The sequence below is a fragment of the Rhincodon typus genome, chromosome 15 (genome assembly GCF_021869965.1).
Source record: "Rhincodon typus isolate 14 chromosome 15, sRhiTyp1.1, whole genome shotgun sequence".
Taxonomy (NCBI): domain Eukaryota; kingdom Metazoa; phylum Chordata; class Chondrichthyes; order Orectolobiformes; family Rhincodontidae; genus Rhincodon; species Rhincodon typus.
This window is the reverse complement of record NC_063346.1, coordinates 49838709-49853639: the sequence shown is the minus strand read 5'-3', so window position 1 is coordinate 49853639 and position 14931 is coordinate 49838709. Positions and strand designations below refer to the sequence as shown.

General features: G+C 42.5%; 1 protein-coding gene across 1 annotated transcript in view; it reads right to left on the bottom strand.

Annotated features, from left to right (window-relative positions):
• Nucleotides 1-5244: 5244 nt before the first annotated feature.
• The window catches only part of ldhd (lactate dehydrogenase D), a 33744-nt gene continuing 24057 nt past the window's right edge, over nucleotides 5245-14931 (bottom strand). Inside the window, exons 5-8 of the mRNA XM_048606004.1 lie at nucleotides 11737-11918; nucleotides 11553-11643; nucleotides 9608-9719; nucleotides 5245-5917 (exon numbers count right to left, since the gene is read on the bottom strand). Coding sequence (XP_048461961.1) covers nucleotides 5752-5917; nucleotides 9608-9719; nucleotides 11553-11643; nucleotides 11737-11918 — 551 coding nt within the window. The 3' untranslated portion in view covers nucleotides 5245-5751. The remainder of the gene's footprint in view (nucleotides 5918-9607; nucleotides 9720-11552; nucleotides 11644-11736; nucleotides 11919-14931) is intronic.

The following is a 14931-nucleotide window of genomic DNA, read 5'->3' as shown; positions in this document are numbered from 1 at the left end:
ATAAAAGTGACAGGCATATCTTGAAGGTGGTATTTAAAAGTTACAGGCATGTGCCTGTAGGTGGTATATAAAAGTAACAGGCTTGTCCCTGTAGTGGTATATAAATGTGTCAGGCTTTTCCCTGTAGGTGGTATTTAAAAGAGACATTCTTGTCCCTGTAAATGGTATATAAAAGTGACAGGCATATCCCTGTAGGTGATACATGAAAGTGACAGGCATGTCCCTAAGTTGTTGTTGTCAGCAAGAGAGGGCGATGAAGAATCCCATGTGTGATTTTAAAATGTTTTTGCACTGATTTGGAAAAACAAGATTGTGGAATCTGCTGGTGTTTGGAGACAGGTAAGGCCTCTTTGATGAATGAGGCACCTTTTCAGTGATTTTTTTCTGTACTTTGTTCTAGGATCATGTTCTTAGATCAGAGTTTTCCTTTCACACTTTTAACTGCTGTTTCTTTTAAAATCAGAACTCCCCTGTGCTTCTTGTAATTTGCAGATTTTATTTTAGATAAATAAAGAGGTAGGTTATTCATTGTGCTTCATTGCAGGTTTATAGCCTTTAGATTTATTTGTAGTTGTAACTTCAGCCTATTCAGCCTTTAGCATCCACTTACTATCACTAATTAGATGTCATAAGTAGGTTTAGTGCCTGTTTACCCTAACTATGTTAGTCCACATAATGTACAATACAGAAGATGGTATTTTACTGAAACTCATGTCTTGAAGTTTGTGGACGAAATTCACTATTTACATGGCTATGGTATAACCAACTTACATATAGAGTCTGGGTTCTGTGTTTGTTGATATTACTGCACATTACACAACAGAATTGACAGATGGCACTGACTCCAGCACACAGAGAATGATATATACCATATGTCATATGTTGTGCTGTCAAGTAACTGTCTTAAAGATATAGTTCCTGTGTGGTCTGGAATCCATGTTAAATACAACATTTACTAACCCATGTTCATACGCTTAGACAAAGAAAGGGCCATTTATTGTGCAAAGAATGCCTGGCTGTTACTGTCTTGGATTGCAAAACTATTCATGAAAATGTTTAGGAAGGACAACTCTCACCAGGTTCATTGGGCCTGTGAACATAGATAAGAGAATTTCAGGACTGAAATAGCCTTTTCCAAACCTATGCATTCCTACTTTCACGTGTTTACATCCACATTATTGATAGCTCACATGTGAAGAGTCTCCAATGAACATTGGTCTTTATTGACATTGTATTGTGTGCTGCCATTTTCCTCTGGGAATGTTCACCACAACCCATTGTATATAAGCGCTCATTCTGAGTGGCAGAACTAGCTTATGTCCCTTTATTTTCAGTTCCAATTCTCAATTTTAGAACAGAATCAGAAAAATTGTTAACTTTTTTTTGTTTTTCTGATCATCAAACCAATTTAGTTTATTGTTGCACTTGAGTTATCTTATTGTCTAAAAGCCATCAGTAGTAAACAGTAAGGTAGAGGATAGCCTTAAACAGGAAGTTACAGACACATTTAACAAGGGACCTCCAGTGATCACGGGTCATTTTAATCTACATAGAGACTGGGAAAACCACATTCATTGCAAGGCTGAGGAAGATGAATTCCAGGATTTTTAAACTAGTGCATTGAGGAACTAACTCGGGGGCAGACTATCCTATATTTGGCTTTGTGTAATGAGAAACAGTTAATTGATAATCTTATTGTGAGGTCCTTTGGGAAAAAGTGATCACTGGGATAGAAAGTGAAGTAGACCAATCTGAAACTAGAGTCCTAAATCTAAACAAAGGAAATGATGAAAACATGAGGGGTGAGTTGGCTGCATTGTCTGGGTAAGCTCAATAAAAAGCCTGACAGTGGATATGTGATGATTAACATATAAGAAATGGATGCATGCTTTCCAACAGTTATATTCTCACTTCAGTCCCAACCATGGCTAGGAAAGGAAATTAAAGATAGTATTTGATCTCAGGATGAATCATGTAAAGTTGCTCAAAAATAGACTTGGAGCAGTTAAAAATTCAGCAAAGGAGGACTTAGAGGTTGATTAAGAGACAGAAAATCAGAGTATGAGATTAAACTTGCAAGGATCATAAAAGCAAAGTGTAAGAGCTAATATAAGTATGTAAAAAGACACAGATTAATGAAGACAAATATAGGCCCCTGAGGAGAATTGATGATGGAGAGCAAGGAAACGGCAGAACAAGTAAACACTCAGTTTTATTCTGTCTTCATTGAAGAACATAAAAAGCTTCCCAGGAATACTAGGGAAACAAGGATCTTTCAGGAAAGAGGAATTAAAGGAAATTAAACAATAGTGCTAGAGAAATTAATGGGACTGAAACCTAATAAATCCCCAGGGCCAGACAGTCTCTATCCCAGGGAATTAAAGGAGGTGATCATGGATATAGTAGATACCTTGGTTGTCACTTGCAACATTTTGTAGATTCTGGAATAGTCCCAGAAGATTGGAGGGTGGAAAATATAACTTCACTGTTGAACAAAGGAGGGAGGGACAAAACTGGGAATTACAGACCAGCTGGCCTAATATCAGCCATAGGGAAATGCAAGGATAACAAATACCAATGGTATTATACAAAGTCAACATGAATTTACGAATGGGAAACTGGAGTTTTCTTGAGTATATAACTAATTGTATATATGAAGGAGAAAACCAGTGGATCTGGTGTACTTACATTTCTAGAAAGCTTTTGATAAAGTCCCACATAAGAGGTTAGTGTGCAAAACCAAAACACATGCAAATGGTGGTAATACATTGGCATGGATTGAGAATTGGTTAGCTGACAAGAAACCGAGAGTAAGAATAAATGCATAATTTTTTAAGTGGAAGGTGGTGACAGGGAGGGTACTGCAGGGATCAGTCCTTAAACCACAGCTATTCATAATATATATCAATGATTTTAATGAGGGAATCAAGTCCAATATTTCCAAATTTGCTGATGTCTCAACAATAGGTGAGAGTGCAAGTGATGAGGAGGATGAAGGAGCTGTCAGGGAAACGCAGACAGGTTGAGAGATTGGGCAGCTGCATGGTAGATGCAACATAATATGGATAAATGTCAAGTTTCCTCTTTGGATGGAAAAACAGAATGGCAGAAAGTAAATAGTGACAGATTGGGAGAAGTTGATATATAGAGGAACCTGGGTGTCTTTGTACACTGACTACAGAAAGCAAGCATGAAGGAGCAGCAAGCAGAAAGATAAAAGGTGCATTTGCCTTCATTGTAAGAGTGTTTAAGTACAGGGCCTTGGTGAGAAATCACCTGGCGTATTCTGAACAGTTTATATCTCCTTACCTAAGAACAAATATACTTGCCGTAGAGGAAGTGCAGCAAGGATTCATCAGACTGATAGCTGAGATGGCAAGTTGTTGCATGAGGAGAGATTAGGTTGACTGGGCCTGTACTCATTGGAGTTTAGAAGAATGAGAAATGGTCTTATTGTATGGTACACATTTCTCAGAAGGCTGGACAGATTGGATACAGGGATGATGTTTCCTTTGGCCAGGGAATTCCAGGGCAAGGAGGAACTATCTCAGATACATGGAAGACCATTAAGATTAGGAGAAATGTCTTCACTACAAGAGTGGTGAACGTGTGAAATTCTGTACCCCTGAAGGTTGTGGAGGCCAGGTCATTGAACATATTTTGGAAAACAATAGATACCTCAAGGCTAAAGATGTCAAGGGGTATGAAGGGAGATAGAGGATCAGCCGTGTTCATGTTTGAATGATGATGGGTTCCAGATGGTCGAATGGCCTACCCATGAACCTACTTATGTTCCTTGTAAAACACTGTTCAGTTCACACTGTTCAAGTTATCCCAGGTTGTGATTTTGGAAAATCACTGACCTAAGCTACACTCTGGAATAATTCTAGGAAAGATGTATTGGCTAAGTTTTAGTCCACAATGTTTCTATGTGGTGCAGGAGTTGGGGCCACACTCAGTCTTTCGAGGCAGATGCCACAGAAACAAAATGACACTCCATTAGAATGTGGTGCATCGATGGTTCTTTCAGAACTATCATTGTTGCTTATGTTGTCTTGTTGCTGCTGTTCCCACTTCTTATTTACCCTTGGCAGAATCAAACTAGGAAATATCTCAGAAAGTCAGCTTATGAAAAGTGGATTTAAAAAAATGGTGCCCTCATCCACAGGTAAACTAGATTGAGGATTTGAAATCAGCTCTGACCAACTGGATTGGAGAGTTTCAGGCATGTGGTTTTAAAATAATTTTCAGATTCCCTTCTTTAAGAATGCTAATCCTTCTGAACACAAAATGTTGGGAAAATATTTAATTTGGTCAAAATGCATCCCTCAGCATTCAAACTCCAGGTACAAAATTCGCATCCAGCCCAGTCCTCAATAAGTGATAGTACTTTTGTGTGTGCCTTAATTTTCTTAATGCATCGATGCTTGGTTGTAGGATTGATTGGCCCTCCTACACTCTTCATTGAACCAAAGTTGATCTCTGGTCTTGATGGTAATGGTAGAGAGAAGGATAGGACATGCCAAGCCTGATATTAGTGATTGTGCTGAATACTGTTGCTGCTGACGGCCACAGCACCTCGACATTTTGAGTTTCTAGATGTTTTCAAGATTTGTTCCATTTAACACGGTGGTACTGCCACACAACATAATGGAGGGTATCCTTAATGTGAAGACTGGAACTTTGTTTCCACAAGGACTGTGCGCTGTCGGTGATACTATCATGTACGGTTGTTTCAGGTACACTGGTGAAGAGGAGGTCAAGTATGTTTTTCTCTCTTGTTGGTTCCCATACCACTTGTCAGAGACCCAGTCTAGCAGCTATGTCCTTCAGGATTGGTCAGTAGTAGTGTTACTGAGACACTCTTAGTGGACATTGAAATCTTCCACCCAGAGTGCATTTTCTGCACTTGCCACTCAGTGGTTCCTCCAAGTGTTGTTCAACGTGGAAGAGTGATGATGAGTGTTGATGAGTTTGCCAATGGTGTGGCAGTAGCTGCTGATCAGAAGCAGATTTCCTGGGGCTCTGGATTACTAGTCCAGTGACATTATCACTGTCTCTCTGCACAGATGGGAGTGGAAGAAGGTGCAAGTCTATTTGGCCAGTAACGTGTGGCACAATATTCTCAAAAGGATCGGTATTCCCAATGTAACGTTTCTCCCTATAACGAAGTTTGGTATTTCCTGTCTGCATTTGAAATTTCACTGAAGAAAGGAAGAAAGATTCTGTGTGCTGTAAATAAAATTTTTATTATTCACAAATACTCCGAACAATATTATCATTATATGACAGATTAAAAATAAACTTCCTCTTTGAAGGCAGTTTTAAACTAAAAGAATTAAACAGTAACATTTGAGGATTAAAGTGTTGCTGATTCCTTGCAGTTTGCAAAATGTTCATTAAAGCCTGGCCAGGTCTGTATTCTTTTCGAAATCCTCCTTGCTACATTTTGATTCAAGTTTATTTTTGTATCCAAAGCCTTCAATTTCTAAGAAATCAAATAATTTGTAATATATCAATTGAGGAATTACTCAAGTGCTAACCAGAATAACTTCTGCTGTAAAGCATTTAAATTTTTTTTTAGACTCGAGCATCCTGTACTTGTGCTTGAAGGCTAACAACTGTAAAACTTTCCCATGCATTGCCGCCTTAAGGGGAATTTCATCGTCTGTGCATTGATCCCAATGACACTGAAACTTGCTGATTGTAGGGAGGTGGAAATATTTGGATGGGGAAAGGGCACCACCTCTTTTACACCACTTTGCCAGGATTCATGATGTTTTTTGGATCAAGTGCAGCTTTAATTTCCCTCATTACTTTCATACCGACAGCGCCAATTTCTTCAGCCAGGAGCTGCCTCTTTCCCAAGCCTATACCGTGCTCCCCAGTACAGGTACCATGCATGGCCAATGCTCTTCTGTGAGAGAGAGAGAGTCAGAGAGAGAAAGCGAAGGTCCAATTAGCAAGCTAACCTGTTGCATTATAATGTTTTCCAATACTCTATGTTCTGTAATTACAGCACTAACTCACACAGAGCTGTCAGAATCTTTAGTCAGTCAACTTTATCATTTCTTAACTGATCCATGGACTAAATAACAGGGGAGAAATCAACATTGACTCAAGATTCTTTATTAAATAATGAATTGGCAATGATTATTGACTGAGGTACACACTGTTCCTACCCTTCTGACTGGCACACAGCAGTGAGAGTTAACCCACCACAGTATTTTGTTCAGGAATCTCTGAATATTACCTTGGGACTTCATTTCTTTCAGGATAATTCCATGTTGCTTTATTCTGGAAAAAATATTCTTTAGTTGTTTCTCTTTCAGTCAGAAAAGCTGAACCTTGACAACAGAATGCAGTTAAGCTATTAAAAATACCTTCTGTGCGCAATAATAAGCAATTCCATTCCCCTGAAAATACACAGAATCTCAGAATCGTTACAACACTGAAGGAGGCCATTCAGCCTACTGTGTCTGCACTAGCTCTCTGAGTGAGCTATTCACTTAGTGCCATACCCCTGTTTTCTCCCCGAAATCCTGCACATGCCTCCTTTTGGAATGACAGTCTATTTCCCTCTGGAATGCCTCCACGACACTCTCAGGTAGTGTGTTCCAGACCCTTAACCTCTGGCTGAATGAGAACGTTTTCTTCTCTCTCATGTCACCTTTACTTCGTTAGCTAATTATTTCAAATCTGTGCCCATCAGTCTTGATCCTTTCATAATGGGAACAGTTTCTCCCAATCCACTCAGTCCACACCAAACGCCTCAGGACCCCTCTGTCAAATCTCCCACCAGCCTCCCTTCTCTCAACAAGACAAGTCTATTCTCATTGCTGTAGTTCTCCATCCCTGGAATCATTTCCATGAATCTTTCCTCAACCTATTTTTAACAAGTAATCTTGTGTCATCCTCGATCCACATCAAAACAGCGACCTTTACAGACCCATAGAACATTACTTTACTGTACAGATGGCAAGCAACTCAGCTGATTGCCAGGCTTCCCCTACACGAGCCAGTTCAGTTGGCTGGACAACTGGATGCAATGATGCCAACAGCATGGGTTCAATTTCCTGTACCAGCTGAGGTTACCATGAAGGCTTGTCCTTTTCGACCTCTACCCTCGCCTGAGCCTCAGGTTAAACAACCACCAGTCACCTCTCTCTAATGAGACAGCAGCCCTGTGGTCTGGTAAAACTATGGTGACTTTACCTTTTATTTGACCTATTCAGTTCACCAAAATGTATGTGCAGAGATTAATTGCACTCCCAAGACTGAGTCACTAAATGACCTGAATGTGAAGGTATAAAAAGGATGGGGGAAAATGTTCTGCCCACCAATGTTCATCCACATAAGGCAATCTAAGAAGCTTTAAGCAATCATGGATTCCCCATAGCAGATGAACTTAACCAAGCCACAGATCTCCCCACAAAAGTGGTAATGTCATCCTCCTTCAGGAACTTTTCAAAGGACTGTTCCAAGTGTACGCTGCGTCTCTACATCTGAGCGCCACAAAGTATACAGAGAATGCCATCATATCCATTTATGCTGGGGACAGCAGAGAGGTCAGACAGAGCTGCTCTTCAGATTGACAAGTTTGGCCTATACAGTGAGGAAAGGCAAGGAGGTACTGTTGAGCAAGTAGCAGGACTAACAATTCTGAGGCCATTACAGCATGGTATCACATGCTCTTCACTAGGGCCCAATCCCTTTTCCTTTCGTTTTATTAACAAGTGAACATTTTCCTGTGACACACCATCCACCCACTCAGCTTTCAGGAATTAGCAAACCCTGGTAACTTTGTAGTTAATGCATACTTCATGTATCGAGCACTTTGAGTGGGAGGAGGGGGAGAAACACTGAATGTAAAGACAGTCCAACAGTGCATCATTGGTGTGTGTAAACCTGTTAATCTCAGCCCACAAGGCAAATTATCTTGTCAAATTCAACTTAAAGATCATTTGGGATTGTTTTACAAACCACTACCTTCTACCTTATATCCGTTACTGAGCTGGAATAATCCACCTTGACATCAAGATCACAGCTCAGCAGATCTTAAAACACTTTGAAAAGTACCATTTTCTTTTCTTCAGGGAAATCAAGTAATGCAGGAGCGGAGATGAGGTGCCTTACTGTGTACCAACTTAACAATTACCTTCTTTTCATATTCACTAGAGAGTCTGATTGGATTTCTCCTTTAATTGAGTAGCTTGTTGCTATAGTAATGGCTCGACATTAACAGAGATAATCTGAGCAGACATTAGTTTTGACATTAATGAAACAGAGATCTCTAGGAAGGTTTAAAGTGGTGAATATAAATAAATTCTTTGGGAACGTACAATATCCAGTTCAGAATGAAGTCAGCAAAGTACTGAGCAGCCTAAGGGAGGGCTACTGGAGTGTAAGAAATTGAATAAAATCTTATAAAGGGAGCCAACAGTGAGATTTAATAGGTAAATCAATGACTTTGAAATATCAGAGGGTGGTGGGGAAAGGGGAACTAGGTGCTGTAATCTCTCCAACCAGTTAAAGGGGAATTTGAAAACAATCTGGAGTGATAACACAATGGTGCTAATTGGGTATTAGTCAACAAAGCAAAGAGATTGTTGACTTATATTGCTGAGTGAATGTAGAATAAACAGTGCAAAAACTGTACAGCGTACTAATTCCCATTAATAACATGCTCCAGTTTGGACTGCACAGAGAACCTTGTGGTGCATCTGGATCATCACTATATTTGCAAGAACTCTACATTCTTGCAGCTCTGTAGTGTAGCTTGTTGGCCTGGAAGATTTGGCCTGGCTGATCCCAAGGCCATTTGTAACTTTACAGTCAAGACCTGCCCAGCTACAGGTTCACCCTCCCTGGCTGCAACTTCTACACAGTTTGGGATTGCAGGAAGGCTGGAGGTTGGTCTGTCCCGGCATTTCCGGAGGTGGAATGGCACTACACTGGCCTCTGCGATAGGAAGAGGCACCGGGAGTGAGGTTGAGGTCCCTCATCCCCCTCTCGCTGCTGATGGTGGTTAAAGTGATGGTGTGCGGGTCTGTGTGCATTTCCAGCTCTGCTGGACCTGGTTCTCCACGGCAACCACCAACCTGCCCCTGGAGACGGCCAGACATAGACACACTGGAGCCAGCCTGATACTGCTAACATTGGCGGGCCCTACCAACTTCCGGTGCAGTTTACTGAGTGTCTCTGACCAACCTGTCTTCTGTTCCTGTCACTGTCTATGCATTTGTACTATGGGATACTATGGGATCATCCTGTGTGTGGGCCAGAGCAGCTCCCTGGTCTCGGGCAGGCCTCTGAGGGCCCAGCGACCTGGGCCATTTCCTCCTCAGACAGCTGCAGGGACGTGCCAGTGATGTACTGACCAGAACCTGCTCCTGGATCAAATCGAAACCAAGTACTGTCCGGGATGAGAGGGTCCGGGTATGCAGCAGGGATATGTGATAGGCCGAGATGGGGGTCATGGAACCCAAAAGCAATAATGAATGAGGTGTGCAGCAGAAAACTGTGTAAGAAAAGTTGCTGTCAGCCCAGGACAGGAAACACTCCCTACAATCCCTCAGCGATAACATTCAGCCTTATGTTACTGTACCTGGCCAATCTATAGGTGAACTCTTTTATCCTCATCATTTCATCCTCATTCTGGGGGTCCATTATCATCAAACAGTGGAAGTTACCATCTCCTACATGGCCTACAATCGGTCCTTGGGTTGAAGATGACAGATGTTTCACATCAGATGTAATGAAACCATTTACAAAAACAAGAATAAGTTTAAAAGCATTACACATTAAAGAGGGAACCACATTTAATCATATCCAATAAGCTGAGGATAAACGTTATGGAATGGTGCTCTGTTTAAACCATCAAATAAAAGCAAAATACTGTAGACGTTGGAAATCTGAAACACACCGAATTCAGACGAAACTCAGCAAGTCTACCAGCAGCTGTGGACAGAAGAAATAGAGTTAATGTTTCGAGTCCAGTGTCACTCTTCTTGAGTTCTTCACAGATGCTGCCAAACCTGCTGAGTTTCTCCAGCTTTCTCTGTTTGTTTCTGTTTAAACAATGCCTGCCAGACTTCTGAGGAGTTGTGGTACCAAGGATATATTTCCCTCCCCACCTCTATCTCCTTCCGTAGGGACTGCTCTCTCCACGACTACCTCGTCTGCTCCACGCTCCCCACTAGCCCCACCACCCCCGGCACCTTTCCCTGCAACCGCAGGAAGTGCTACACCTGCCCCTACACCTCCCTCCTCACCTCCATCCCAGGCCCCAAGAAAACCTTCCACATCAGACAGAGGTTCACCTGCACATCCATCAATGTGGTCTATTGCATCCGCTGCTCCCGATGTGGCCTCCTCTACATCGGTAAGACCAAGCAGAGGCTTGGAGACCGCTTTGTAGAGCACCTGTGCTCTGTTCGCGACAAACAACAACACCTTCCAGTCACGAACCATTTCAACTCCCCTTCCCACTCCCTGGGTGACATGTCCATCCTGGGCCTCCTCCTGTATCACAATGACGCCACCCGGAAACTGAAGGAGCAGCACCTCATATTCCGCTTTGGGAGCCTACAACCCAATGGTCTCAATGTGGACTTTACCAGTTTCAAAATCTCCCCACCCCCCAGCCTCATCCCATGACCAACCCTCCCTCTCATCCTCGCCTCCTTGACCTGACACAACCCTGTCCGTCTTCTCTCCCACCTATCTGCCCCTCCCACCTCATTGACCAATCCCCTCACTCACTTATCATCATCCCACCTACCTTCCCCAGCCCCACCCCTCCTCTCTCTCTTTATTTCTGAGCTCCCTTCCCCCTCCCCCATTTCTGAAGAAGGATCCCGACCCGAAATGCCAACTTTCCTGCTCCTCTGATGCTGCCTGGCCTATTGTGTTCCTCCAGCTCCACACCGTGTTATCTCAATCCTCCCTATGCTGTTTCAAAAGCAACGACATATTTCTTAAATAAGGAGACCAGAATTGTACACAGTACACCAGAAGTGGCCTCACCAATGCCCTGTGCAACTGTAGTAACATCCATACTTTTATATTCCATTACCCTTGCAATAAGTGACAACATTCCATTTGCCTTCCTGATCACTTGCTGTACCTGCACATTAACATTTTGTGATTCACATTCCAGGACACCCAGATCCCTCTGTGACTTTGTGTTCTGCAGAACTCTGTGCGAGTTTCCTTACCGTCCTTGCTCCTGTACCTGCAGCTGTCAGATAGGCTGCATTTCAACACCAGTACCTTTCCATGAGTTTCCAAAAGTTTATGTGCTGATGCCTGAACGGTCTGAGAAACAGATGTGGTGATCAAAAGGGATCACTGAGAGTATTTAGTCCATTTACACGACAGACCATCTTATGGAAGTAAAGTACATGGGACCCAGGAGGTAAAATATACTGTGCCTAATGTGACAGTAAGTACCGACTGTGACCCACATCAGTCCCAACTAGGGAAGCAAAGTGAGAAAGTAGATGGCTAGGATTTGTATTGGGCAAATGCTGTCTTTCATTCCAGCTAACCTGTAAGCTTTGACCTCACCAAATCTTCTTTCGTGGTCACGATGATTTCCGGTAGCTTTGAGAGTGGGACGCAGACATCTGTGGAATAACCCTTGGGGAACGAGGGGAGATTTTGTTTGTTAGTCGGACGGGTCGGAGGATACAGTTCGAGAAGTGCCCGAGGTGAAGGCTGAAGCCAGCTTACCTCACAGCCCGGGTGCATGGCTCGAGCGGCATACCACGCACTGTGCCGCGCCTGCCAGAGCTTGTTCCGCGTTTCTTGATCTTTTGCCCAAGCGAAATCGGAGCCACTGTTCGCCTTCACTATTTCCTCTGTGAGGCAACCAGAGACAAGTGTGACAGGGCAGCCATTCCACATGAGCACAACTGCCAGGGTAGAGGAAGGGATAAAGGGATCTCTATGGCTTTATCTATGACCAGACAGAACAGTAAAACCTTGAATAAAGTCCAGACACCTATTTGCAGCTTTAAATGGATTTACAAATGGAACTGGAAGCCTCTTGTTAGTGTGAATTCGAAATGGTCTCCAGTGCAAATCTGCCTCGGCGGGCTTAAAAGCTCTGATTTGTTAGCGCCAGGGGATTTGTACTCTACTTAAAAGCACAAGGAACATGGGCATTGGATCAATGCCAAAGCCAGTTTTTATTTTCCTCTGTTTCTAAGCAACGACAGATGGCACTGCCCTGATTTAGAGCCTGCTGTGTTCAGCCCCTGCCCTGTGCCATGGCAGTCCAACCTGCCAGGATGAAAAGTATTTACTCTAGCCAGAAGTTTCCTTCCCATTGCATCTTACGGTATGAACATATAATGTAAAGAAGCCCAGTTTATCAGAGATTTTGATTCAGCAGGGCTTTGTATAATGGAAGAGTAAATGTGTGATGAAGCCATCTGCAGGCAAGCTCAAAAGGGCAATTGTAGAGAGAGAAAACAAATGGGGATTAAGTTTTAATGTCACCTTTAATTCATATTTACTTTATGACTCATTCTGCTTTTTTTCTCTGTTTTGGGACTGGATGTGCATGCTTAAAAATTGTTAACTCATTTGTACTGTAAATGTCTTAATTATGTGGCAATGAGTATAAAACATGTGGTGGCAGGTGTGCTACACTGCAAGCAACTGAAATAAGTTTAGCAGTTTACTGTCAGTCATCACTAACTAATGCATTCTCCATGGCAATGCCTCTCCCACTTGCTAACCAATTGGCATTCTTCTTTAGACCCAAATGAATGTTGATTTCCCTTCACTCTGGCATTTCTCGAGAATTGTCTTGATCAATGTAAGATAGAAAGCTTCCACAAGGCAACTAAAAAAATATTCTATTTTTCAGCAATATTCAGAATTATGTTATTTATCCTAACATAGTAATATATAGAACCATCGAACTGAGAGTAGAAGTGATGGATTGAAATGCAAGCAGAATTTTGACAGAAATGTATGGACCTCTAGTGATTCTGAAAGAAATGAACATGGAGCTCAGAAAAGCTTGCTGCCAAAACACAGAAGTTATAACACACGTTTTTCATTTTCATATAGACTAAGCGAAAGAGATCAGCGTTACATAATAGGTGTAGGCCATTCAGCCCTTTGAGTCTATTCTGCCATTCAATGAGATCATGACTGATCATTTACTTTGACACCATATTCCTGTGCTGTCCCTTAATCGTTTTCAAATCCCAAAACAGAGAATTAAGTTCTGTTCAAATACAGAAGTTGCTGGAAAAGCTCAGCAGGTCTGGCAGCAGCTGTGAAGGAAAAAAGTCAGAGTTAACGTTTCAGGTCTGGTGACCCTTCCTCAGAATGGACCCTCACCGGACCCGAAATGTTAACTCTAATATTTTTCCTTCAAAGATGCTGCCAGATCTGTTGAGCTTCTCCAGCAACTTTTGTTTTTGTTTCTGATTCACAGCATCCGCTGTTCTTTCAGTTTTAATTAAGTTCTGTTTTCTGGAACAATTGCCTGAATTTTACGTTGGGGACAGGGGTCCTCACCCCTGAGTTTTCCCCCTCAGCCCCTTGTTTGGTCCCATGTGCATGCAGTGGCAAGTAGGGCCACCTATTGCTCAAGGTGACCTTTGCACCCCTTGGACAGGACAAGCATCACCTGACAACCACTGGCCAATCTCTCGCCTCAGCAACACCATCAGGAGTGGGGGGCACTCCTGGAACTGCAAGCATCTAACAAGAAGAGGTACCAATGGAGCCGGGACCTAAATTCAGGTCCGCGGACTATGGGCAAAGGCTGCTGGGCCACAGCTTGTAGGGAAGCTCAGAATTGGCAGGATGGAGGGAGGGGATGGGGAAACTGAGTGTGGGAGTGGGGGTAGAGGAAGAATCACCTTGTGGAAGTGGGGGGGCACTAGGATGGACAGAAGGTGTTTGCAAATGAGGCAATTGCCCCAGGCACCAGTCTGCCTGGTTTCAATCGTCAACCTGCCGTCCCACTGTAGGTAAGACCCCAGTGGTGTTAGTGAAAGGAGGCCCATCAACTGACTGCTTGAGGGCCTCAAGTGTAAAATGTTCAGATTCTAAAGCAACAATAACAGATGCCCCTTCGAGAACAATTATAGATTGCCTTATACTTTGGTATTAGTGAAGAATGGCACATTTTGTCGAAGGTTTCTGTCTTGCACTCATCAGCACAATTCTCAAGAATACCAATTTAAGGGAAATCCAATATTTACACTGATGGGAAGACAGTGCTAATTGGTTGCCATGTGGACTCTGATTGGTCGAGGCATTATCATGGAGAATGCACCAGTTAACAATGACAGACAGTTAACTGCCACATTTTATTTAAATATTAAACAAGGCAAGTTGAATCCGATTGGTCAAGGTGTTGACAATGAACTACGGAATGGCTGTCACCAATTCTGTGGGATAATGGCTAACCTGATCAGGTTATTTCTTGCTGTGTATAATGCAAACTGATGAATGGACCATAGACTATCACTTTTGGTCCTGAAAATTCCCAGTCCCAGCATAACTTCAGGTTACACTGGGGGTAAGTCATCGCAAACAGGTGGAGATAGCTCTCTCATACTGCTACAGGATGCTGCTGTCAAACCAAACAGACATCCAGCCTAACACACAGATGGGTAATGTGATATATGAATTCCAGCGCTAGTGGTATTCTTGCAAATTGTCCTGATGAGTGCAAGATAGAAAGCTTTGATAAAAATGCCTGTACAAAGGTCGTTTATAATTATTTGCCCTTCATGTTACAGCATACTATATATATGTACATATATGAATATATACATACATCTATTTTATATATATAAAGTATATATTCAAAGTTTTGTCACAAAGATCTGTAGCTCGGGTTGTGAGTGAAGTTGTTGACTTGCTCGCCGAGCTGGCTTGTTCTCGTTCAACGAA